Source organism: Anomaloglossus baeobatrachus, chromosome 1 (genome assembly GCF_048569485.1).
Source record: "Anomaloglossus baeobatrachus isolate aAnoBae1 chromosome 1, aAnoBae1.hap1, whole genome shotgun sequence".
Lineage (NCBI taxonomy): Eukaryota > Metazoa > Chordata > Amphibia > Anura > Aromobatidae > Anomaloglossus > Anomaloglossus baeobatrachus.
Genome location: NC_134353.1, coordinates 98,099,602 through 98,125,175, shown reverse-complemented (window position 1 = coordinate 98,125,175; position 25,574 = coordinate 98,099,602). Strand labels below are relative to the sequence as shown.

Below are 25,574 nucleotides of genomic sequence, written 5' to 3'. Positions count from 1 at the left end.
TAGTCAATCGCTAAGATGCACTGGGTACTTAAGGCACTCTCCCACTAGGGAAGGTGCCTGAGCAATGTAGTTAATGTTTGTTCCCTAGCCAGCTAGTTGTCAAGTCCCCTTGTCTACTGTCCATTTTCAAGTCGTGTACATTCTTGTACCCCTGCTGGTACCTGTCTGTCCTGGGTGTGCTTCAGCCATCCCAGTGGTTCCTGTCTATACTTGTGACTGTGCCTGCCCATCATGGCCGTGCTTTCTTCCTCAGCTGTCCTTGTGGTTCCTTCCTACACTAGGGAGTCTGTTTGTCTGCACCTGTGTCCGTCTTTCCTCTAGGGTCAGCTGCCACAGTCCCGGTCAATGCCCTGGAAGTGGCACCTGGCATCTGCCTTGCGGTGGGCACTTAGTCAAGCCCCTCCCACTAAAGGGTAAGCCCAGGGTCTCCCTGGCTTCCAGTGTGTCAACTTCTGCTTGCCTCCTTACCATCTCCAGCGGCAAGCGTTACACTGCACAGCATGATGTCAGATCTGAGACAGTGCTTACAGTGATATCACTTACTTGGTTGTTTTATCAGCCGGAGATTGTCACGCGTTGACTACCAGTCTTGCACTACATAGTGTCTGTGCAGGTATCCAGTAAGCCCTCGTACATTGTGTCATTGCAGGACTCTAGTGAGCCCTCATACACACTGTCCGTGCAGGACTTCAGTGAGCCCTCATATACATGGTCAGTGCAGGACTCCAGTGAGCCCTCATATACATGGTCAGTGCAGGACTCCTGTAAGCCCTCAAACAGACTGTCAGTGCAGGACTCCAGGACACCCTTGTACACACAGTCAGTGCAGCACTCCAGTAAGCCCTTGGACACACAGACAGTGCAGGACTTCAGTAAGTACACACTGGCAGTGCAGGACTTCAGTAAGTACACACTGGCAGTGCAGGACTTCAGTAAGTACACACTGGCAGTGCAGGACTTCAGTAAGTACACAGTGTAATTGCAGGCGTGCTCTTCTATCTGCAGTAGCAGCAGTTTCCATCTATCAGTGTAGCAAGCTGTTGGCAAAAGAAAGGGTTGAGATATTGGACTCCTGCAGTGTTGGGGATTCAGTAAAGGTAGTGCTTGATCTCGGTGAGTGAGCGCTGTCCATCGCATAATGCAAGGTGCTCAGAATGGGGATTCAGGGGGCAGAATGGTGCACTGAGCGTTTGACCATAACAGTCAGCACTGAAGCTCCCTAATTTGCATAAGAAATAGCTTTTTCTAAAAAAAAACCAAGTATATAATATACTACAAAGATTATTTTGTTAGGGCCATGTGCCTTGTGATTTTATAAGTGGTTTAAATTGAGGTTTGGGGGTGACAGACGTAGATAAGGAACCAAATGACGCCCCTCCATACAGAATACATTTCATCTATTTTTTTTCTTCAATTGGATCAAGGAACATGAAGAAATACGGCACATGCTGTCTAATTTTTAACTTTATTACCGCTTATCTTAATGTTACTAGATCACAGAACATATAGTAAAGCCGTACAGAAGTATAGGGAATAGTAACAAATGCACTGATCATTGTTAGGAAGATGAACCGAAATGAATGGTGACAGAAACATGTTCTAATAGAGAAATAGAGCATAACAAATGTCCAACATTAGCCGCGACTTCAGTTTTTAGCTTTTCGCACGTTGCTAACGCGCCTCGAGACTCTTTTATTCTTTAGACTTGCGTTATCTTGAATGTATTTATCCCAGCTGCTGCTTGTAGTGAAGCCGATCACACAACAAGCAAGACGTGTGCCGGCGTTTCCATTTTCCAAACTGGCCTGGTTATTGCCTTTGCCAAGATCATCAGCCAATTTATGGACAACAATCGATCTTCCAACCGCGGTATATGGGCCGAACATTGTAGCTTCAAGATTTGTAAGATGTTGTTGGATCTTTCCATTTCGGACACGAAAATTGTGAAAATCTCCGGGGTGGTCAGGATGATTTAAAGAATAGGGATTGAAATGTCCACCAGTAGAGTCACAGCCATTGCTAAGGTCCCCATAACTATGGATATGAATGGCTCTTGACGTTTGATTGACGTCCATCGGAAACCCTTCTATTGTGAAGATCGCTTCTAACTTTCCTTGTGGATACATTTGTTTAAACAATATCTTGCCTGTGATTTGTAGCTCAGATGCATCCAGTTTTGGATTTGGCTGTAGATGACATGTGGCATAGATAATTTTATCTGGATGGCTCCAAAGGGGAATTGCATTCAAGGTCATGGCCCATAAGTCATTTACCTTTTTTGACATATCTGTTAACATTTCAGTTTGGCAGGCTTGTTGCACCTCCGCTCTGGTGCCAAAGAAAATGGAGATGAAGAGTAGAATGCTCCCGTAAAATACGGAGTGCATGGTTTACTTATGTCTGTAAGAAAAAGGAAAAAAATCTCCGGTAAGATATTGTGTGAAATAGACAGACACATAGAAAAAATAATCTATCTGCAAACAAAAGAATACAGCAACCTCTGTAAATGTTAGGACGTATGCAAAAGTTGTATATATAATAAATATATATAATATATATATATATATATATAAACATGTGAACTTCATCACACCTATACAGAATGTACTTATAAGAGAAAGTATCTGCAAGAATCTGCAAAAACATTAGTGCATTCCCTCATCATCTCCCGCCTCGACTACTGCAACCTCCTGCTCTCTGGCCTCCCTTCCAACACTCTTGCACCCCTCCAATCTATCCTAAACTCTGCGGCCCGCTTAATCCACCTCTCCCCTCGCTACTCCCCAGCCTCGCCACTCTGCCAATCCCTTCACTGGCTTCCCATCGCCCAACGACTCCAGTTCAAAACATTAACCATGACATACAAAGCCATGCACAACCTGTCTCCTCCCTACATCTGTGACCTAGTCTCCCAGTACCTACCTGCACGCAACCTTAGATCCTCACAAGATCTCCTTCTCTGCTCCTCTCTTATCTCCTCTTCCCACAATCGTGTACAAGATTTCTCCCGTGCATCCCCCATACTCTGGAACGCTCTACCTCAGCACATCAGACTCTCCACTACCGTGGAAAGCTTTAAGAGGAACCTCAAGACCCACCTCTTCCAACAAGCCTACAACCTACAATAGCCCTCAGCCCAGTAGACCACTGCGCAACCAGCTCTGTCCTCACCTATTGTACCATCACCCATTCCCTGTAGACTGTGAGCCCTCGCGGGCAGGGTCCTCTCTCCTCCTATACCAGTCTGTCTTGTACTGTTAATGATTGTTGTACGTATACCCTCTTTCACTTGTAAAGCGCCATGGAATAAATGGCGCTATAATAATAAATAATAATAATAATAATAAAAGTATTCGACACATAAATTGGCTAATTCATGTGAGCCTACCAGCCATGACGAGACATACCCGTATTTGATGGGACCTGTCACGCTAGGTACAGGGAAGTACCAAACTCACGGCGGAAGTGAAGGGAAACCCTGTGTCTAGTGAAGGTGTCCCTCACCACCTTAGTTAGGTCCGCACCTATATGCCGAGCCGGATTCCTAATCCCTAGTGCAGGATCCTAAATAGGGAACGGATGGGATGAGCTATTTGTCAACCCCACTAAACTATAGAAGACACAAGGAGGACACACAGCGGGAAAAGCATGAACTACTTATCCACAGATGACTCAGGTAGACATTCAGTAGAGTTTTCAGCAACGATAGCACAGAGAAGTAAAAGCCACCTGCTTGCAGTCAAGGCTTGAAGGAACTGAAAAATATCACCATCACCAGTCCACAGAAGAAAGGGGTATTTAAACACCAAGGGAATACTATTGATGAAAAAGCTACCTATACCAATAAACGCTGATAGCTGGAACAATGGAAAGTCAGGGAGCATTCTGTGCAACCAGACGCTTTGACCTGACACACTAGTGATAGGACCCTAGCCAAATATTTATCAGACATACTTCTCCTAGGCTAAAAGTTTACAAATTTCAAGGTTTGGTAGGAACCAGCACTAATTAAAAACAGCCTTGGGGCTCATGCAGACAGTGGTCATTTAGGGTCCCATCAAAGAAAGATATACCTTGTCGCGGCTGGTGGGCTCATCTCAGTTGGCCAATTATGTGCAAGGTACATACATTTTATAAATCTATATACATTTACATTTATATACATTTTATGTTCTATATAGCAGTAATGCAGTCCAAATTTCACATATTCAGTGTCTGCATACATCTTAGCACTTACACAGGTTGCTGTATGCTTGGGTATTATGCAGTCACATCAGCTTGCACCTATTCACACTTGCTTTTTTCTGGTGTTAGTCAGTTTTCTGGGGTTTTTTGTAGTATCCATCTATCTATTTCATATCTATTAAACAATGAGTCTTGGACATCCAGGAGTGTTATCAATCCTTGAAGCAGTTTTGGTAGGTACTGTCAAATACATACTGGGAACTGCTCACAAGACCTGGCAGTTTGGAGCTGCCCTGACACAATTGTCTACAGATTTCAATTGGACCCTTGTCAAAGTTGCTCAGATTCTTTTGCTTTCATAATAATAACATATACAGTATTGCAGATTACGATTTTTTGGCTATCAATGATTGGGGCTGTCCAGTGAAAACAAATTGTGACCTATACAAAGTATTGATGATCAGTGTGGGTCCAATCAGCAGAACGTAGATCCTTTTATTCCCATGGGAATACAATGGCAATGTGTAGACTCAATCGCTGCTCAATATATTCCCTTTGGGGCTATGAAGTGCAGCACTCGGCTTTTTCCAGTCACCCTATGAGAATGAATAGATTGATATTGGACATCTGACCAACATCTGCGTTATGTAATGGTGATAAAAGTGCCACATTGAAGAGAACGTTTTTCCACTTTGCTGCTCAGTGGTGGGAAATCCACAGATCCTCTTAAAGCTTGTCACTACCTGTCAAAGTAAATGTAATACTGTTCTATGACAATGCATCTAAAGTGAGTAATAACCTGAGTCCGTCCAACAGTGGATTAATGGGGACTCTGCAGGAGCGGACATAGTATTGGTGCAACCCGGGCAGCCCGAGAGATAAGGGGCCCATGTCTACCTCCAAAGCAGGGGGAATTGTACAGTATGATGAGGTATTGGATTGCAAAGGGCCCATATATTGTTCTTGCACAGGGACCCCTCTACTGTCTGTGTCCCCTCCTGGGACTCTGCTGTATATTAGAGACTTATTAGGATGTGCAATGAAGCCTAAGCAGAATAAACACAAGAACAGAAAAACAAACGTACACAATTTGGGGGGGGGGGGGGTTGCAGAATCCCCTGAAGAGAAAACAGAAGTCTGACTTTTACTAGACCTTTTTTCCTTTGACCTGATATTGCTTGGTCTGCCTTGTTTCCTTTCCAAACACTACAATGGAGGAAGGTTTCTACTGCAGAAATTTGCTTCTGATAAAGAGTCAAAACTGCACAAAAGTGTTTTGCTAAACTTATTTCACAGGAGCAGAACGTACAGGTGGTTGGTGTAGTCACAATCTTTTCAGTGTCCAGATCAGGCCCTTACTGCTGTGACAAAGAGTATCTACTTTAGATTATTGGAAATAAATGGCTATACCTTCTTCAGGATCGCATTCCACCGCCCTATGTTACTCTATGGGGCCGCTCCCATTAGTAATTTTTTTCTCAGCCCTAATCGGACCGAGAAAACAATCGCAGCATGCTGTGGGTGGAATCCGATTAGTTTTCTCTTGCCTATACAAGTCTATGGATGCAAGAGAAACATCGCACTTCACTTGCATTACACCGGTGTAATGCGAGTGCTGTGTGATAACTGCATCAGCTAACAATGGAGGAGATGGGGAGATTACTCCCTCCCTCTCCTCCGCAGCGCCCGCCCTGTCCTCCGCGGCTGTGCTGTGATCGCATCACAGTGGCATGACAGTCGCATGACACTCTGCTTACACTCCAGTAGAGCAGGAGCCGAGTGTAATGCGATTGACTCTCATTAGTGCCTGTGTGGCCGCAGCCTAAGGAGCAGAATGTTTCTTCCTTTGATTGTTACTGTTCTTCAATTCTCCACTTAAAGGGAACCTGTCAAATAAAAAGAAAACATTTTTAACCTGCAGATATGGGATTAATCTGCAGGTTAATAGCATTCTGACCTTCACTGGCACTGAGAACCCCGCTGCCAGGAGGAAGAAAGGAGCTGTAAAGGAGGACGGTGATGGAAGGAAAAGAGGAGGCACCAGACAGAGACCAGCGACACCTATTGGACCGGGCCACCCCCCCAGATGAGTATTATAAAGGTGGTTTTTATGATATACAGTTCGGACTGTGCACTTATATACAGCATTCTAGAATACAGTATATAAGAGCTCACTCATGGCAGCTGCAGCTTATAGGGGACAAACCTGTTGACCGGTTCCCTTTAAAGTCACATGATGGCTGATTAAATCTGCCAGGAGAGATGCGGGCTTGGCGTGTGACCTTTGAAATACATGTATGTAGCTTTATGAAAGGGGAGAACATCTGAAAATACAGGAGTCAGGACAGAGTTAATTTCGAGGCCTGGTCTACAGTGACCTCATTTAGAAGACTGAGTCTGATGTAGGGATTGATGGTTCACTTTTCGTCATCCAGGGTCATCTACTTCCATATCTAATGTGTATGTTGTACCCTTGTTCTTCTTTTACAAAAGTTTTTATCATGGATTCAGCCGACAAGCGTCTCTCCCCCTGAACATCCACACGTTTGGGGTTGAAGATCTGCTCATAGTTTGCCATACTGCCTGGCACTTTCTCATTACGTCCATCTTACTAGTGTGCCTCCTATTGTCCCCAAATAAACATATCAAATATATAAGTTAAGATATCCCATGGTTTTATATAAAAGTAAGGAAGGAAAATTGAAAATATCAGTGGTGGAAAATGCTTTGATATATGTGAAAACTTTACTTTTTGCTGTAACTACAGGGGTATCAATAACCTGTAGTTAAATTATCAAAGGGAGCAGAAATTTTGTTGGAGAATAGAATGATAGTTTCTGGCCCAGTGGAGCGAAGGATGGAAGATTCAGCAGCGAGATATTTAATAATGAGGTAATAACCGGGGTTACACTCGGAGACAGTAACAGCTTTCCCCAAGGCCTCGGCACACTACATTCATGTGCAGGATTTTCTCATAGGATTTTCTATGCCTCTGTCTATGGGGGACATACAAGGTCAAGGTTACACACAGTTCACAAGAAGTGAAGCATTACATGGCAGCCATGGAAATCAATAAGTGTTTGTGTAATGCATGGATGATAACGGTCCTCTAGAGCGGAAGCCTCTATCTTACACTGCTCTCTGCCCTTCATAATGGGGCAGGTGCCAATTTGGGTATTTCCTTCTATTACTTCCAGGCACACTGTAGATTTTGTCTAAAGAGGACAGTCCCCGGTAATGCTGCATCGTACAGGCTTTCAACATATTTCATATTTCATGAACGTATCCACAGATTAGAAAATAATATTTTCTTAGAACTCTATTAGACATGTCATGAGAGCTTAAAACTCATCTTTAAAAAACAAAAATAGATGTTCCAGGATTACCTAATGTCGCTGGCCAACTTAATGAAACACAAAATAAAATGAAAAACATCCTAGCAATCCTCCATTAATATATTCCTTTTTTAATCATGTTTCTAGAATAAATTGTGATATGTAATAAAATATGTAAGAAACCGTCCCTGTATGTCTCAGGATCTCATCCATGTCACCCTTCTCCTCCTCACTTCTGTGTATGGCTGTAAGACAACTGGCTGCAGCAGAAGCCTCCCCCCTCAGCTCTGTTTGGAAAAGGACTAAAGATTGATAAGACTAGTCTTTTGCTAAAGGCCCAGTCACACACAATGACTTACCAGTGATCCCGAAAACGATGTGACCTGATAGGGATCGCTGGTAAGGTCGCTGGTAAGATGTCACACAGTCAGACCTTACCAACGATGCAGGAACGATACAGGTCGAAGTAGCGACCTGTATAACGATCTCAGCAGTCACTGTGACCCTGTCACACAGTGTCAAACACAGCTATGTGTCCTGCCCAGCAGGACATCGCCTTTGAAGAAAATGGCCTGGACCATTCTGCAACGAATAGCGATCTCACAGCAGGGGCCTGATCGCTGGTAGATGTCACACATAACGAGATCTCTACTGCGTCACAGAAACCGTGACTCAGCAGTGATCTCGCTAGCGATCTCGTTATGTGTGACGGTACCTTAAGGGAGCAGGGCTTCTTTGGACACCAACTAAAGTCTGAGATGAGAATATTTCTTTTGGTCTTTTTGCAGGATTTCTATCAAACTGGCTGTTTTATAGATCATGAAGAAATGGCAGCAGTAGAAAGGTCCCCTCATACACGTTAGATTGATGTCACTTGACCCCTTTCCCCCAAACCCCCATATTGACTGGTTTGACCAACAATCTAATGAGTATGGGGGCCCTTGATAGATGATAGTCATGGAAGATAAGGAGTTCAATTTTGGACCCACCAATCCTTTTGTTCCGTAAAAGATAAGCTGCCACCAGAGATGTCTGGTGGCCTTCTGATAGAGAACACAGAAGCATTCAGCACAACGAGTGCTCCTGTGTATGGAAGAGTCTGATCAGATATCTGCCAACCTGACTATAGTTTGTGTAACGCGCGTGGCCGGTGTAGGGACAGCAGCGAGATTAGTGGACCCACAGAACACAGTTGGGACCCGGCCTTACCGTTTAGTGGGAGGGGCTTACCTAAGCACCTACTGCAAGGCGGACGTCAGGTACCACTCCCAGGGCAGTAACCGGGACTGTGGCAGCTGATCCCCAGGAGAGGAGATGGACGGTATAGACACAGGTGTAGACTGGTACAGGTGGGATGGCTGACGCAGACAGATAGGCAGGTATGGACAAGTATGGTGGGCACGGCAAGCACAGACAGGTATGAGAAGGCAGGTACCGGTGACGGACACAGAGGTAACAGGACCTGACAACTAGCTAGCCAACTCAGACACTAACTAGGAGCATTGTGCCTATGGTTGAGAGGCATTTCCTTGAAATAGTATGCCAGCCCTTTAAGAGGGCTCTAAGCACACTCTCGGGAGACTTTGGCTGCCTTGTACAGATCACGGGAGAGGAAGGAGGCAGCAGCACATGTGGAGTGCAAGGAAGGACATGACCCAGCCAGCGCGGCGAGTAAGTCAGCATCCCTCCAGGGACGCTGGTGCTACAGTTTGGGTGACAACTATTTAGAATGTATGGTGGGGTAAGGGAGTATTTACACTGGACAATTATCATGAATGAGCGTTCCTAGCAACTCTTGTTTCCTAATGATTGGTCAGTGTAAATTGGCGGTAATCACCCAGCATACAAGCAAAATACTGTTTCGTTAAGTAAAATGATTTCTAAGATTGTATAATTCATCGTTCTCAGCAGCACATCATCCTCTGTAACCAGGACCGGTGCTGCCAAGAACAATGACCGGCTATGCACACAGAACAATATGTTACCGATTGTTCTGTGCACATGGGGAGTGCGGTCGGTCTGATGAAACACACTATTAAGTGACTGCTGATTGGTAAACATAAAGCCGATCATCGGACATTTATTGGTTGCCATTAGACAGTGTATACAAGCCCTAACAAACAGTAAGGATTCCTAGATTTATTTCTTTTTGCTTCATTTATGTATTTATTTCTAGGTTTAGTTTAAGAGAACAATAATCAAGAATATTTTAATTAAACAGGTTTAATTTAGGACTGAGCAGGAAGTGCAAACTGAAGCTTAGACACACTCTGCTTACCAGGTAGGCATGATTCCGCTTTAAGGCTATGCGCGCACATTGCGTACAGTTAGGTCCAGAAATATTTGGACAGTGACACAAGTTTTGTTATTTTAGCTGTTTACAAAAACATGTTCAGAAATACAATTATATATATAATATGGGCTGAAAGTGCACACTCCCAGCTGCAATATGAGAGTTTTCACATCCAAATCGGAGAAAGGGTTTAGGAATCATAGCTCTGTAATGCATAGCCTCCTCTTTTTCAAGGGACCAAAAGTAATTGGACAAGGGACTCTAAGGGCTGCAATTAACTCTGAAGGCGTCTCCCTCGTTAACCTATAATCAATGAAGTAGTTAAAAGGTCTGGGGTTGATTACAGGTGTGTGGTTTTGCATTTGGAAGCTGTTGCTGTGACCAGACAACATGCGGTCTAAGGAACTCTCAATTGAGGTGAAGCAGAACATCCTGAGGCTGAAAAAAAAGAAAAAATCCATCAGAGAGATAGCAGACATGCTTGGAGTAGCAAAATCAACAGTCGGGTACATTCTGAGAAAAAAGGAATTGACTGGTGAGCTTGGAAACTCAAAAAGGCCTGGGCGTCCACGGATGACAACAGTGGTGGATGATCGCCGCATACTTTCTTTGGTGAAGAAGAACCCGTTCACAACATCAACTGAAGTCCAGAACACTCTCAGTGAAGTAGGTGTATCTGTCTCTAAGTCAACAGTAAAGAGAAGACTCCATGAAAGTAAATACAAAGGGTTCACATCTAGATGCAAACCATTAATCAATTCCAAAAATAGACAGGCCAGAGTTAAATTTGCTGAAAAATACCTCATGAAGCCAGCTCAGTTCTGGAAAAGTATTCTATGGACAGATGAGACAAAGATCAACCTGTACCAGAATGATGGGAAGAAAAAAGTTTGGAGAAGAAAGGGAACGGCACATGATCCAAGGCACACCACATCCTCTGTAAAACATGGTGGAGGCAACGTGATGGCATGGGCATGCATGGCTTTCAATGGCACTGGGTCACTTGTGTTTATTGATGACATAACAGCAGACAAGAGTAGCCGGATGAATTCTGAAGTGTACAGGGATATACTTTCAGCCCAGATTCAGCCAAATGCCGCAAAGTTGATCGGACGGCGCTTCATAGTACAGATGGACAATGACCCCAAGCATACAGCCAAAGCTACCCAGGAGTACATGAGTGCAAAAAAGTGGAACCTTCTGCAATGGCCAAGTCAATCACCAGATCTTAACCCAATTGAGCATGCATTTCACTTGCTCAAATCCAGACTTAAGACGGAAAGACCCACAAACAAGCAAGACCTGAAGGCTGAGGCTGTAAAGGCCTGGCAAAGCATTAAGAAGGAGGAAACCCAGCGTTTGGTGATGTCCATGGGTTCCAGACTTAAGGCAGTGATTGCCTCCAAAGGATTCGCAACAAAATATTGAAAATACAAATATTTTGTTTGGGTTTGGTTTATTTGTCCAATTACTTTTGACCTCCTAAAATGTGGAGTGTTTGTAAAGAAATGTGTACAATTCCTACAATTTCGATCAGATATTTTTGTTCAAACCTTCAATTTAAACGTTACAGTCTGCACTTGAATTCTGTTGTAGAGGTTTCATTTCAAATCCAAAGTGGTGGCATGCAGAGCCCAACTCGCGAAAATTGTGTCACTGTCCAAATATTTCTAGACCTAACTGTATTTGCATGCAGTTACGCTGCGTTCTGCACTGCTGCGTTCTGCACTGCAGCGTAACTGCATGCATCCTGCGTCTCCAGCACAATCTATGAAGATTGTGCATATTCCATGCACACGTTGCGTTCTAGAACGCAGCAATTTGCATGCTGCCAAATCGCTGCGTTCTAAAAAGCAACATGTCACTTCTTTTGTGCGCTTTGGATACAGGTCCCGCTCTGTCTATAGTGGGGGCTGCATCCAGAGCGTATGAAATCGGCTTCTCACTGCATTCATTACGCAGTGTTTCTGCATTGATTTGAAGCGCACATGTGCTGTTCAAATCGCTGCCGAAATTTCTGAAGGGACTGGACGCAACGTGGGCACATAGCCTAAAGGGAACCTGTCACGAGGTTTTTCCCTTATAAGCTGTGGCCACCGCCAGTGAGCTCTTATATACAGTGTTCTGGAATGCTGTATATAAGAGCCCAGGCCGCACTGTATAACATATAGTTACATAGGTTGAAAAAAAACCTAGGTCCATCTAGTAACGTCATCCACACACTGTTACATTGCGATCCTGCACAAGCACACTTTGATCTGCCCTACTAGGGGCAGTTCAAAATTTTGTAGTGTACATGACCAGGCATCTTTGACCTATCCTCGCACCTGCGCATTACAATACTTTGAGCAGGGCAGAGAGAAATGCGCCTGCGCAGGAGCGCAATGGAGAACTCTGTGTGGATGATGTAGGACACGTCATCCACACAAAGCAGGGAAAGAGGACAGCGATCACAAAAAAATCAAGATCAGTGATATCCATTGGGATGGGCTGGGCTGGACTGGACCGCCCAGCGAGGTATTTTTTGTGTTATACAGAGCGGCCTGGGGACTTATATACCATATTTTGGAATGCTGTATATAAGAGCCCGGTGGTGGTCACAGCTTATAAGGTACAAATCTGGTGACAGGTTCATTTTATTACATTTAAAGGGAACCTGTCAGGTGCAATATACACCCAGACCCACGAGCAGTTCTGGGTGCATATTGCTAATCCCTGCCTAACTGTCCCTGTATCTAGTAGCGTAGATAAAGAGATCTTTTAGAAAAAGTATTTCCAAAGATCTTTTATCGTATGCTAATGAGCGAGGGGACTAGTCGCAAGGGCATGATTTCCTCTGGCTAGTCGGCCCCTTAGCATGTTAGTACACCCACAGGGGTGTGCTAACATGCTAATGATTGCGCAGCATCAGAGGATGGTTGCGCTCACCTCTCCGCTGCCATCGCATCTGAGTCCTGGATTTTGGCTCAGTGTGCATGACCCCCGGACTTTTGGTCATGTGCACTACATGAGTTTGAAGCCAGGACTCGTACACCCAGCTTCACAGTGCACATGACTACCGGGTGTACGAGTCCTGGCTTCAAACCCATGTATAGCTCATGACCAAAAGTCGGGAAACCATGCGCACTGAGCCAAAATCCAGGACTTGGACGCGATGGCAGCAGAGAGGTGAGCGTGACTATCCTCTGACGCTGTGCATTCATTAGCATATTAGCACGCCCCTGTGAGTGTACTAACCTGCAAAAGGGCTGACTAGCCAGAGGAAATCACGCCCATGTGACTAGTCCCTGTGCTCATTAGCATATCATAAAGGATCTTTAGAAATACTTTTTCTAGAGATCTCTTTATCTGTGCTACTAGATACAGGGACAGTTAGGTAGGGATTAGACATATGCATCCAGAACTGCTTGTGGTTCTGGGTGCATAGTGGATCTGACAAGTTCCCTTTAAAAGAGCAATTCCTGACAGATATATGCGTTCACTGAAGACAATTTACCCGTATATTGAGAATTTTTAGAGTAAAAGATCTGCCTAATCTTCCCTCCTGGTCTCTGTGGTAATAACTTAATTATTTACATCTGCTTATGTCCTTTCCTTACAAACTCACTAACTACCACTGACACCCCACTCCTGCACACTTAGTCCCTAATTACACTACACTAAAACAACCTATCTAGAACTTTTTATCTACAATACTCCTTGCTCTCTATACTATGCCTCCCGCATGACACGAGGGGCCAGCACCTTCCATTATACATTATTTACAATAAAAACAGATGAAACTTGCAGCCACTAGATGGCGCCGACTGCTGCACTCGTCCAGCTTTGCTACATCTCTGATGCAGCAGCGCACTCATAAGAACATCATACATTAAATACAATAAATTCTCATATACATTATATTTTTAATACAATAACACCTCCACCGTAAGAGTGGACGTAGCTCACCCACCTTCTACAACCGTATGGTGAATTAAATAAAAAGAAAAGGCAGAATACTCAAGGGAGTAGCGGGAATAAAAGAAGTGCAAAAAAGGAGTTGGTGACAGGACCCCTTTATTGCTTCTTTTATAGTCTTTAGAATCCAACCAGGAAGATCAGGATGAACAATACGAGCTCTGACACTGATATACAGGGATCAATTTTAGTTTTGAAGACAGCTAAAAGCCTATATACAACCTATATATAGTTCCATATGTAATTTTTTGCCTCCAGATAAGCATCTAAAATAAATGATGCATGGCAAACAAAAAAAGGGTATACGGTAAGTTAACCACAACATGCGGTAGTCACCGAAAAACCATGTCAGGTTCTATTAAAAGCGAATAGCATAAAAAAATCCCTGTGAGAGGACATAAGTTATAAAACTTGTGGCAGCGATGTAGTAGTAATATAACAAGCTGACAGCCTAATGCGACACATCAAGGGCAGCGTGCTCCATCTTCCCAACGTAAGCGATGCCACCGGTCATCAATTGTAAATGCGAGCCTATTTTAAGGATCTAACTTTCCTCACATTTTAAGCAATTGCCCTTATAATTACCTGCGTCGTTGGAGCTGATTGGAGATGCAAAGATGAGACGAGGATGTGCGCCGGGTCTTGGATGTGCGGAGGTTTTGTAACTTTCTGTTATGGGAGTGTCTGCTGCGAGTACTAGTCCTTAAGAACTTACATTCCTGTGGACTCGATTTTTGGAAGCGAGACATTAACATTTGGTTATGTAAGCCGTACACACAAATCTGTGCTGCCGCGAGGACTTGGGTGACGTCCAGCGCTGACGTAACAGGCACAAGATGTTGTGGATGTAACAGCGGTTCTTACTAAGGGAAAAATCTGGATACAATCATAAGTAATTAACATTAATGGTGTACAACACCCACCGACTCACCCAGAAACACAAGTACATCAGAAGTATGAGCAATAGGACGGGTTGGGAAACCCCACTAGTCATTAACTTTTTTACTTACAAATATGTTGTAATTTTCTCGTCCGTTGTAGAGCATATTCTAATAAATGTGCCAAAAAAATAACGATAAAGGGCCTAAGTCACCGAGGAATTTTCGCCAGAATTCTAGAAAAAACTGAACTGTTGCAAACTTTTTGTGCAACACAGAGTAGGCAAATATTTAATGACTTTTGGTAGTTTTAAAGGCAGCAGTATACAGTGTGTCCACCCATATCCTGCCCACCGCCATTAACTTGAGAATGGCGGCAGCTATAGGCATAGAAGTGGTGTCTAGGTATAGTAAAGTAGCCATGCGCTACGCAATGAAACCACCTATGGCGCCACCTGGTGGAAAACAACGGAGTTAACATTTTTATCTCGAAAACGGAACGAGATAGAGAAAAAAAAGTGAATGACAAAGTTGTAGGGCATCATCAATTCAATACGAATCGACACCTTGCATACAGAAATGCTATGATTAAAACGTGTAAAACTCACAAGGCTGCGGACGTGAAGCGATACCTCATGGAGACCTTCCTACAAGTCATTGGGTATGGTGGCTGTGTGGAGTGGCCTCCACGCTCACCTGACCTGACCCCATTGGACTTCTTTCTGTGAGGTCACATCAAACAGCAGGTGTATGCGACTCCTCCACCAACATTGCAGGACCTACGACGACGTATCACAGATGTTTGTGCAAACATGTCACCTACCATATTGCACAACGTGCAGCAAGATACAGTATGCTGTCCAGAGTCCAGATGTGCATTGCAGCTGACGGTGGCCACTTTGAGCATCAAAGTTAAATGAGCGCCATATACGTGACCAGCATTCAATGTTTTGGGGGGGTCATCGGTTTCATGTCACAGCATTTATGTATGCAACTTGTCAATTCGCATTGAATTGATGATGCCCTACAACTTTGTAATTCACTTTTTTTTCTCTATCTCGTTCCGTTTTCGAGATAAAAATGCTAACTCCGTTGTTTTCCACCAGGTGGCGCTATAGGTGGTTTCATTGTGTAGCGTATGGCTACTTTACTATACCTAGACACCACTTCTATGCCTATAGCTGCCGCCGTTCTCAAGTTAATGGCTGTGGACAGGATATGGGTGGACACAATGTATACGAACACCAGGTCACAATACTAATGCACTGCAGGATGCAGCGACTTCCATGATAAAGATGGGGGCAGTTCAAGTGCAGAACACTGCTGAAACAGCCACATACACATCTAGAATTCATGGAGGGGGGGTGGTTGCCTATAAATGCATAATGATAAGGCTGATATAGTGATGGGCAGCCCACGTGATCTAATAGTATGGGCGTCACTGATAGACTGTAAGCCAGACACTGCGCACTACCTGTAGTTCTGTAACTGGCTCCCCATGCAAGTGCACCCTATATGTGCATACACCCCAATCCAACACTAAAGGGCTTGGCCCTTCAAAAGATAAAAAAAAATATTGGAAAAAAAAAAGCGTGAGAAATTCACTATAATTTTGGCCAAAATACGCAACTTGCAACCCTTGTCAAATGTCCTTATTGTCTGGCCATTCCCTACACTAAACTCCCCGTCCTTATCATGGGGGCCTGCTTCATCCTGCAGTGCATCAATATTGTTACCAGTGTAAATATTACTGCCTTTTTTTCTGTGATTTTTTGTTTTTTTATGTTTATGTTCTTTTCAATGAGTTGCTCAGTCCGGCCAACATTTTGAAAAGGTAGCGTGCAGCATGGCTAAGCACACCTGACAATTTCATCATATTTGGCACCACAAGGGGTTCATGTTATGAGAAAAATGTAAGTTAGCCTCAAGTTAGCTTATGTCGAAGATGCAAAAAAAAAAAATAAAAAAAAAAAAGATTAAGAACCTCTTATTCCAGCACGCCCTTGATTAAGATTTACGGTATGTGGAAAATTCTTAATGAATTGGGACCATAGTGTCTGCAAGTTTGTTGCCATTTGTTAAAGGTGTTATCTAATCAACAACATCTGCTAATTTGGGGATAAATATATAATCAATCGGGGTCTGATGTTCAGTTTCCAAAGTCTACATGGGTGACCACCACTGTTTTCATAGACAGTAAAGCCGGCACAATAGGACTCTATTCACATTGAAGACTTTGGGAACTCTATGCTTATGATCGCTGAGATTCCCAGCAGTCTGTCCTATCGTACATGTATCATCCTTTCTAGAGATGGGTAATAAAAGTTTTTTAGGGGCCTTTACTTTGGGTCACTTCTGTAGATTGAACACTGAAATAAAACAGAGAACAGTTAAGGCCGCTTTACATGCTGCGACATCGCTAGCGATCGCACCCGCCCCCGTCGTGCATGCGTCACGGGCAAATCGCTGCCTGTGGTGAACAATATCGCTAATACGCGTCACATGCACATACCTTCCTAACGACGTCGCTGTGGCCGGCGGACAAACTCTTTTTTTAAGGGGGAGGTTCGTGTGGCGTCACAGCGATGTTACACAGAAGGCCACCAATAGAAGCAGAGGGGCGGAGAGCAGCCGCGTCACTCCCACCTCGTTGCTGGAGGACGCAGGAATGCTGTTGTTCGCCATTCCCAGGGTGTCACACGTAGCGATGTGTGCTGCCTCAGGAACGACGAACAACCTGCGTCCAAAATGAGCAACGATATTTGGGAAAGAAACGACGTGTCAACAATCAACGATTTTTGCCGTTTTTCAGATCGTTAGTGCTCGCTCGTAGGTGTCACGCAACGACGCCGCTAACGACGGCAGATGTGCATCACGAATTCCGTGACCCCAGCAATATCTCGTTAGCGATGTCGTTGCGTGTAACGGGGCCTTTAGAGTTTATTATATACAGTAATGGCTGAAAGCGTTGGCACCTTTGAAAATGTTCCAGAAAATTAAGTATTTGTCCCAGGAATTTATTACAATTCCACATTTTGTTATACATATGCATACATATTGTATGATAAAATTTCACACAAAACTCCAAGAATGGTCTGGACAAAATTGTTGGCACCCTCAATTTAATAAGTGGTTGGACCCATTCTCCATTTCTTAACTTTTTTTCTATCCCTATCTTCATGAAGGATTCACTCTGCTAATATGTATCTTGGTGCTTTTTTTTATCCTTTTCCTGTTCTTCTCATTCCTCTGTCACTTCTATTACACCCAGAAGCCATTATGTAGCTGAATAGTCATGTTAGTGAAGATTAGTAAGGCTACCTCATATTTTGTTAGTCCAGCAGCAGTTTTTTTTTAGTTTGAGGGTGTGAAAGAGTTTCAGACATTGCATGTGATGCTTGTATGGTCAGTGGATGATTTAGCACTACACCTGCTAATTTTTCTCTAAATCAGCAGCAGTTGCAACTATGCTGATACATGAGAGGGATCCTCTGATTATGGAGTCCGACATATTTGAATAGTCCCCAGGGGCCTCTGTTTTCAGGAACAAGTGTAAGTGCGTGTCCTTGTTTTTCATACCAAAATAGGTCAAAAGATTTGTCATAATTCAGATCCCGTTGCTATATTATGCGTTAGAAATTTTAATTCATTTCTAGATCATGTAAACTGAAATCCTGTGGTGTCAATTGTTTGGGATGTATACTGGTTTTCCTTCTCCTCAGTCCCCCTCTATAAGTAGAGATGAGTAAATCCGAGGTTTGGTTTTCAGTGTTCGTACCAAACACAGACTTTGCAAAAAACAAAAAAAAAACAGAGATCAGGTTCGGAGTTCAGGTGTTTTACGTATGCTGACCACTTTCGTGAGTGTCGCTGTGCTTGGCTACACTTGGTGCTCAGCCCAGTGAGAGCCGCTTGCAGTGTTTGATCGGCTCATACTGGGGGTAACAGCGTGATCGGATGTAGTGTGAACAAAAAAACCTGAAAAATCTCGCCCACTCGCCATCGGAAGTGATTTGTTTATGTCTGGCTGCATGTGGGGGAAGACCCAAAATGCCTAATTAGTGACTTCCATTGGGGTTCAGGTCACGTCCGGGTTCCAAACCAAACTTTATCTAAAATCCGACTGAGCCCACAGAACTGAACTCGATCTGGTCCACTCATCCCTATCCATAAGTTGTGGTACTGGTATAGGTGTTTTGGGGGAGAGTGAGGGGCAGTTTCTTTTTATGCGGACAAAAAGTAGAAAAAATCCAGCGGACCCTGATTGAGGCTGCCAAAGATCCTGGGCACAGAAACAAAACCACTCCTGTTTGTTGTGGTGAATAACAATGGGAAGTATAGGGATAATCTAGTGTGACGCCCTGGCAAAACCAGGTAGTCACAGATGACTGCACCCCCCACAAAGGGTACAGGAATTGCCTCCTCCTTGGGAATCTACACCACACTTTCCACACTTGGGAACACCAGCCACAAATCCTAGTCACCCCCCCATGACAACCAGGACACACCAGTGGGCAAGACCAGGCGGATGGGAGCGCCTGCCTAGGGGTCTTAAGGTGACATGCGGTGGGAACCGGAGAGAACAGTCTAGTCAGAACAGAGTGAGGTTGGAGTTCAGTACAGTCTGGAGTGGAGTTGAGAGTCGATGACAGGAGCTGAAGTGCAGTGTGGTCAAGGCTGGAGCACTTGGACCACGGGAGAACCAACTAGGTGGCAGATGGCATTGTAGGGCCACAGGCGACGGAGATCCGGTCACGGGAGACCTGAAGTGGACCGGGGCAGGGTTGTAGCTCGCCGGTACCGACGACGGGAATCCGGTTCGGAGGCCGTGCACGGGTGGGGTACCTAGACCCTAGGACGAGGCAAACTTCAAGCCCCTTGTTAATTGACCAGCGGGACAAGCTACCAGGCCTTGTTCCCGAATAGAGCAGCCCAGATAGAGCAGACCGGAAGCCCAACGCGGGAGACAGGGTGTCTGCCAAGAACCCACTGAAGGCCCACGGGTCAGCGTCTGCGGGCAATGGCTCCCTCTGCATCCAAAGCTGCAGGGGAGCGGATTTCTCCCGTTTCAGGTGGCTTAATCCACACACCACAAGACACAAGTGCAGGAGGAAGGGCCGTTGTTAACCCGTATGCGGGACCAGCACACCCCTCCAGAGGCAACCGGCATCCGGCCTTGGTTTACAGTTCAGACTTTGTGTGGATTATGTGTAATCCTGAGTACACAGGTGTCACCTGGTCCAACCTGCCGACAACGCCCCAGCCCTGCTCCTTACGCCACAACCGGGCCCCGAGACTACACCTCCCCTACCCGTGGAGGGGATTCCACCTGGCTGCCCCGCTCAATCAGCCCCGGGCATCTCCATACCTGGCAGCGGCGGTGCCACCATCCCATCACCGCAACCCACGGGTGGCGTCACAGACAATCTCCCCTGTAAATACCTCCCTTTTTCACTGTGTGTGAGGACGGGTGGTTGCACGAGCCCCAGATCCGGCCACCACTCGAGCCCAGTACACGATCCCGGATCCGAGCGCCCCTCGAGCAGCCCCGGTCACCGCAGTGGAGGTGGCACCCATCCGCGACGACACACTAGCTTTTTTTCGATTAAAAAAAAAAAAGCGAAAGCTTTGTTCAAGTATAAATAAACATTATTGGTATTGCCAAATATGTAAGTTTTCCCTATGTTTTTTTAGACTAAAACCTAAAGTCCGCTTTACACGCTGAAATATATCTTACAATGTGTCAGCGGGGTCACGTCGTAAGTGACGCACATCCGGCATTGTAAGATACATTGCAGTGTGTGACAGGTACGTGCGATTGCGATTGAACAGATCTTACCTGCCTCCCACGGCTGCCGCCGAAAATGCGGAAGGAAGGAGGTAGGTGGGATGTTGACGTTCCGCTCAGCTCCGCCCCTCCACTTCTATTGGCCGCTGCCGTGTGACGTCGCTGTGACGCCGAATGTCCCTCCCATTCCAGGAAGTGGACGTTCGCCGCCCACAGCAAGGTCGTATGGACGGGTAAGTATGTGTGACGGGGGTTAATCGTGTGTGCGGCACGTTCAACAAATTGAACGTGCCGCACATACGATGGGGGTGTTGCAAATCGCATACGATATCGTATGCAAAATTGCAACGTGTAAAGCAGGCTTAATTCATACTCATTGATCAATCATAATTAGCATTATCTGGAGTATTTCTTTTTACTTTAAGAAAAAAAAGTATGTATTTACTTTTATCCAAAAATTGATTATCCCAATACTTCCTTTTTTATGTGGCCCTGTTTGCACAATAGAAACAAAGCCCTTTTTTCTTTGCGTTGGCTGTACTTCACCTCCCTTTATTTTTTTTATTAAAGTCCCACTCTGTTGTTTATTTATTTATTTATTTATTTACTCGCTTATACTACAACATTATTCCACTGCACTTAAAGGGATTCTGTCAGCAGGTTTTTGCTACTTCATCTGAGAGCAGCATAATGTAGGGACAGAGATTATGAAACTAACCATGTTTACCTTAGATTACTGAGTGCAGCCATTCTGACTTTATTTCAGAATTTAGTGTAGCAGAGCTGGGAGCTGTCCTTACCCACACCAAGCTCTCTATGGAGATTGTGCATTGATTGTGAGGTGTCAATCACAGTAGGGGGAATGCCATCTGTTCTGCACATGCAGAGAAGTCACATCAATGTAATGACAGAGCAATAAACCCTTTACTGTAAGTAAACACTAGCTGAACACAGATAAGAGAAACACAGATGTTTTTTTATTTAACACTGCATGCTGTCCTCAGCTTACATTGCAAAATCCTGATGACAGATTGCCTTTAACCCACATTATTCTCCTTGCACCAAATTTATCACTATTTACTATTTTTTCCCCTTTTTCTTACCTTGATTTATAATCTATGGCCTTCAAAATGGCAGAAAAGTTTCCATAGTCATACTGACTGCTTCAGGTCGAGTACGACATATCTGAGTCCCTAAATGATAATCTAGCCATTTAAAAAGGTCGTCATAAATAATGGCTTATACCAAATGGTGTTTTCCACTTAATTGAGGAGTCTCCCCATCCTGTATGAGTTCTGGGTCACCACTGTGGGCAGGCTATTAACCAAATCTAGGAGCGGTGGTCCTAGAGTCCTATCCCCATTGTAATCTACTCCCGGTCTCCTATCCTGGCATATTGAGTAATATTCAACCCTTTTATCATTACCTTATCCTTCAGACCCAAGTATTTCATCTATTGCTATGTCTTAGTATAAAACTTCTCTCCAAGACATATGGTTTGGAATTCCGGTTCTATAAGTCTAGTTGTACTGAAAGAAAAGCTTTAGCCATAAGGGACCTTGAGTTGAGGGATGTTTTTTATCCCTCAATCTTCTTTTGTACTACTTGTGGTTTTGTTCTTCTTCCTCCACCTCCTCTGCCACCATTTTCCAGGCTTCGACCACTAACTCACAGCCTTTTTTCCTAATTTAACCTTTCTGTTCTTTCTCAAAATCCATTCCTCTCTTCAGATGTTGGGAGCCTGTAGGAGGCAATCCTGACTTTTTAATAACTTATTTTTAAGTACAACTGACTATTCTACTTCTCACTACATCCATGACTTGCCCTCACAGCAGTAACAGTATCCAATGCATCTTTGCTATTTGGGGTCCCGATGTGTTCCTTAAGATTAATTTCAGGTACCTTGGAATGATCCTAGTCTGAGAATCCCTTTTATGAAATTAATTTAAAGGGGTATTCCCATCTCCAAGATCCTATCCCAATAAGTAGTGTGGAATAATAGTAATGTGCCGCCCCTGCAGCAGTCGAACCGCTTGGATCCGGGGGTTGCTGTGGCTCGAGGGTCTCCGGACCCAGGGACTTGCGGCAACTCAAATGTAAAGGGGGCTATTTACAGGGGATAATAGTTTGTGATGTGACGCCCTGGGCAAGCCAGGGGTCACAGGTCATTACACCACCACACCCTACATCCCAGTTAGGAACACCAAAGCTACCAAAATCCTTGTTGCCTTCCTCCAGGGGCTGATGTTCACACCAGGGGGTGGGCCAGGCGGTTGGCTCCGCCCACCGAGGAGTACACAGCCCTGGAGGCGGGGAGAACCAGGCAGATAGAGAAAGGAGGAGGAAGTGAGAGGAGTGAAGCTAGGGAAGTGAAGGAGTAAACAGCTAAGTGAAAGTGAAGTGGTAGTGGAGCAAAGAAGAAAAGGAGTGAAAGTGAACGTAGAAAGACCTGAAGTTAGTCCAGCTAAGTGCAGGACAGGTCAGCAAGGTCAGCAACAGCGGTGATCGTCTGGAGGGGGACTGCTCGGAGGTTGCTGGAAGGACCGCGGACGGGTAGTGGCCCGGCGGTATGGAGCAGTATACGAAGGACAGTCAGCACCAGGGCAGGGGCCTCTCGGACCCCGGCAAGGCTAGGAGTCGCCATAATTTGCCGAATCCGTCAGTGAAGGGGACGTCGATCCCCCAACAACCAAGTCCCGACTGAAGGCAAAAGTCCAATCATTAAGGAGGAACACCGCCACCACCAGGGCACCAGTTCCTCAGGGCCAGCGTCTGCGGGCAAAAGTAGGGCTCCTCCGGCCCATATCCAAGCCGGGGAGCGGGTTACCGGTGGGAACCCATCACTACCAACACAGAAACACTAGGTGCAGGTCAAAGGGACATCACCGTTACCTACTGGGAGAGCAAGTGCAGCCGTCCGTGGGAACCGTCTTTCCAGCCGTGTGGTTTACCGTAAAACTGTGTCAACGTCTCAGGCTGAGTGAGTACCACAGTGCCGCAAGGCACAGCGCTGCCCCCGCCTCCCTGCGCCCACCAGTCCCTGCACCTTCCACACCATCCCTGGGCCCCGGGATCACCAACCCCTACCCACGGAGGGGCAACACAACAACTGGCTGCTTCGCATCACCACTCCCGGGAGCCCCATATTGAACAGCGGTGGTGCTACAAATCACCACAACCGTGGGTGGCGTCACGGACAATAAACCATCCCCACACCCAACAACCCCCTTTCACTCACGGGCGAGGAGCGCCGCTAGAGTCCCCGGGATCCGGCCCACCGCTCGAGCCACCGAGCAGCAGCAGGCCGCAGCAGCCGCGGCAGCCGGACCCGAGCAGCAGTGGGAGAGCGCGGCGTCCCCTCCTCCACCCGCGACAACTTGGCGTCACGAACAGGATCTTACCGCTCTGCCGTTGAGTAGAGGTGCGCCTTGTGACCGCCGGAGGTACCCGACTGAAAAATTCCAGAAGTCGCCATCTTTGGCGCGAAAAGTTCCCGCTCGAGCGTCTTCTCGAGTAGTAGAGGCGCGAAGGCCAAAACTCCGCCCCAATAGAGGAGTGGCCGGAAAGAAGCTAAGGGGGACGCGATGGCGGCTGGCTGCATGTGAGCGCAGCTATAAAAGCAGGGACGCCAGGACTCTGCAGCAATACTGGGTTCCTGGAAGGCACGATTGCCAAGATGTACAACCCAACTCCCAACGAGGAAGCCCCCGCGCCCGGCACGGCGACGTGGTTGAGGGACCGGACCGTCCCGTTGAGTAATCGTCTGCAGGCCCATATGCAACTCCTCCTGGAGGAGTGGGAGACCGACATGGCGGACGTGGTGGCTGCTATGTGGAGACGCGAGGTTGAAGAGGAGTTGGAGGAGCGGGTAAGCGACCCACGCCCCTGTATTCCTAAGGGATCGGCCGTTGGAACTGAGGGGCCCGGCCGGCTTCCGCTCACCCTGCCTCTCTCCCCGCTACCCGTGATAGCTGCTGCCGCCCCGCCATTAGGCCCGCTACCTGCCCAACCGGTAGCGATACCCTGCCCAGCCACTCCGGCGGACCAGCCGGCTGCAGACGTCCAGGACGGCCCTGAAGTGCACCAGGGGGAACCGCGAGGACCGCGGCCCCTTAACAGCATGGTGCCAGAAGTCCCAGTAGAGACTGTGCCAGACCCTCAGCCCGAGACCATGGCCTGGATGAAGGCCCGGGTGATGCAATTCCACCAGCGTCAGCAGGATCAGATCTTCCGGATGATGGAGCAGTGGACCAACGAGGTGGAGGAGCTGCTTACAACTGCCCCGATGTACGGAGGGGAAATGGATGTAGCAGAACCGACTGGTGACCCACGTCCCTATGTCCTACCAGGACCGGCCGCTGCGGCTGAGGGGCCCGGCCTAGTCTCGGCCTATGCATCACCCTTGCCGTTACTTATGGGGCGCCTCAGTGTAAGCTCGCCTGATTTGCTGCTCCGTGCTACCGCGGAAGGGGCTGAAGTGCTGGATGCTGGAGGCCAGGAGGCTGTGGCACCTGGCGGTGACCCGCCTGACGCAGGGACAAGAGATGATGACCCCAGCCCCGGGTCCACTGCTGAGCTTGAGGAGGCAAGTGAGCGTGCCCGCTATGTAGGAGGTCCAGTGGTCTTCCATAACCCGCGTACCGGTGGAAATGGGTACCGGGTACCCCTGTCACAGCAGGCATGTCAGTGCATGTTTGATATGCTGGTGGAGGGGGATGGATCCGCCGTAGCTGAGGACTCCGAGTAGGGCAGCGGATGCCCGCTGCAGCAGTCCCAGTTGGGACCACCACTGAGTTGTGTGAGTTCATGTTTAAAAGTGTTTGAAAGTTTAAAAAGTTTAAAAGGAGAATGATAAGCAAAAATGATTACCGTGTACTTGACCTGATTTACAGTGATTGAACCGGCCGGAGCCGGCACCGTTGTCCCCGTGGGGACCGTTTAAAAAGTTTAGCATGGGAACTATCCATGGACAAGCCCGTGAACTTGCAGGGCAACCACAAACGTTAAGTGGCTTGTAAATAAGTTGTTTTACCGTACCGTTTTCCGCAGTTGCCGCCTCCTGAGAGGCAGGTTGGAGGGAGGGCCCTCAGCAGAGCAGGCTGGGGCCCAGCCACCAAAGGAACCGGTGGCTACCCTCT

The 25,574-nt window shown here is 46.3% G+C and overlaps 1 protein-coding gene across 1 annotated transcript; it reads right to left on the bottom strand.

Annotated features, from left to right (window-relative positions):
* Nucleotides 1–1,451: 1,451 nt before the first annotated feature.
* LOC142289755 (extracellular superoxide dismutase [Cu-Zn]-like) lies at nucleotides 1,452–14,520 on the bottom strand. Its single transcript, XM_075333688.1, has 2 exons — nucleotides 14,356–14,520; nucleotides 1,452–2,400 (listed from the first exon to the last, which is right to left on the bottom strand). Exon 2 carries the CDS (start codon nucleotides 2,385–2,387, stop codon nucleotides 1,647–1,649), a length of 741 nt encoding a protein of 246 aa, XP_075189803.1. The 5' UTR covers nucleotides 2,388–2,400; nucleotides 14,356–14,520; the 3' UTR covers nucleotides 1,452–1,646.
* Between the last annotated feature and the right edge of the window lie 11,054 nt (nucleotides 14,521–25,574).

Bases quoted from the DNA above. Each gene is read 5' to 3' on its own strand.
- LOC142289755 (XM_075333688.1), bottom strand. From the start codon at position 2,387: ATGCACTCCGTATTTTACGGGAGCATTCTACTCTTCATCTCCATTTTC.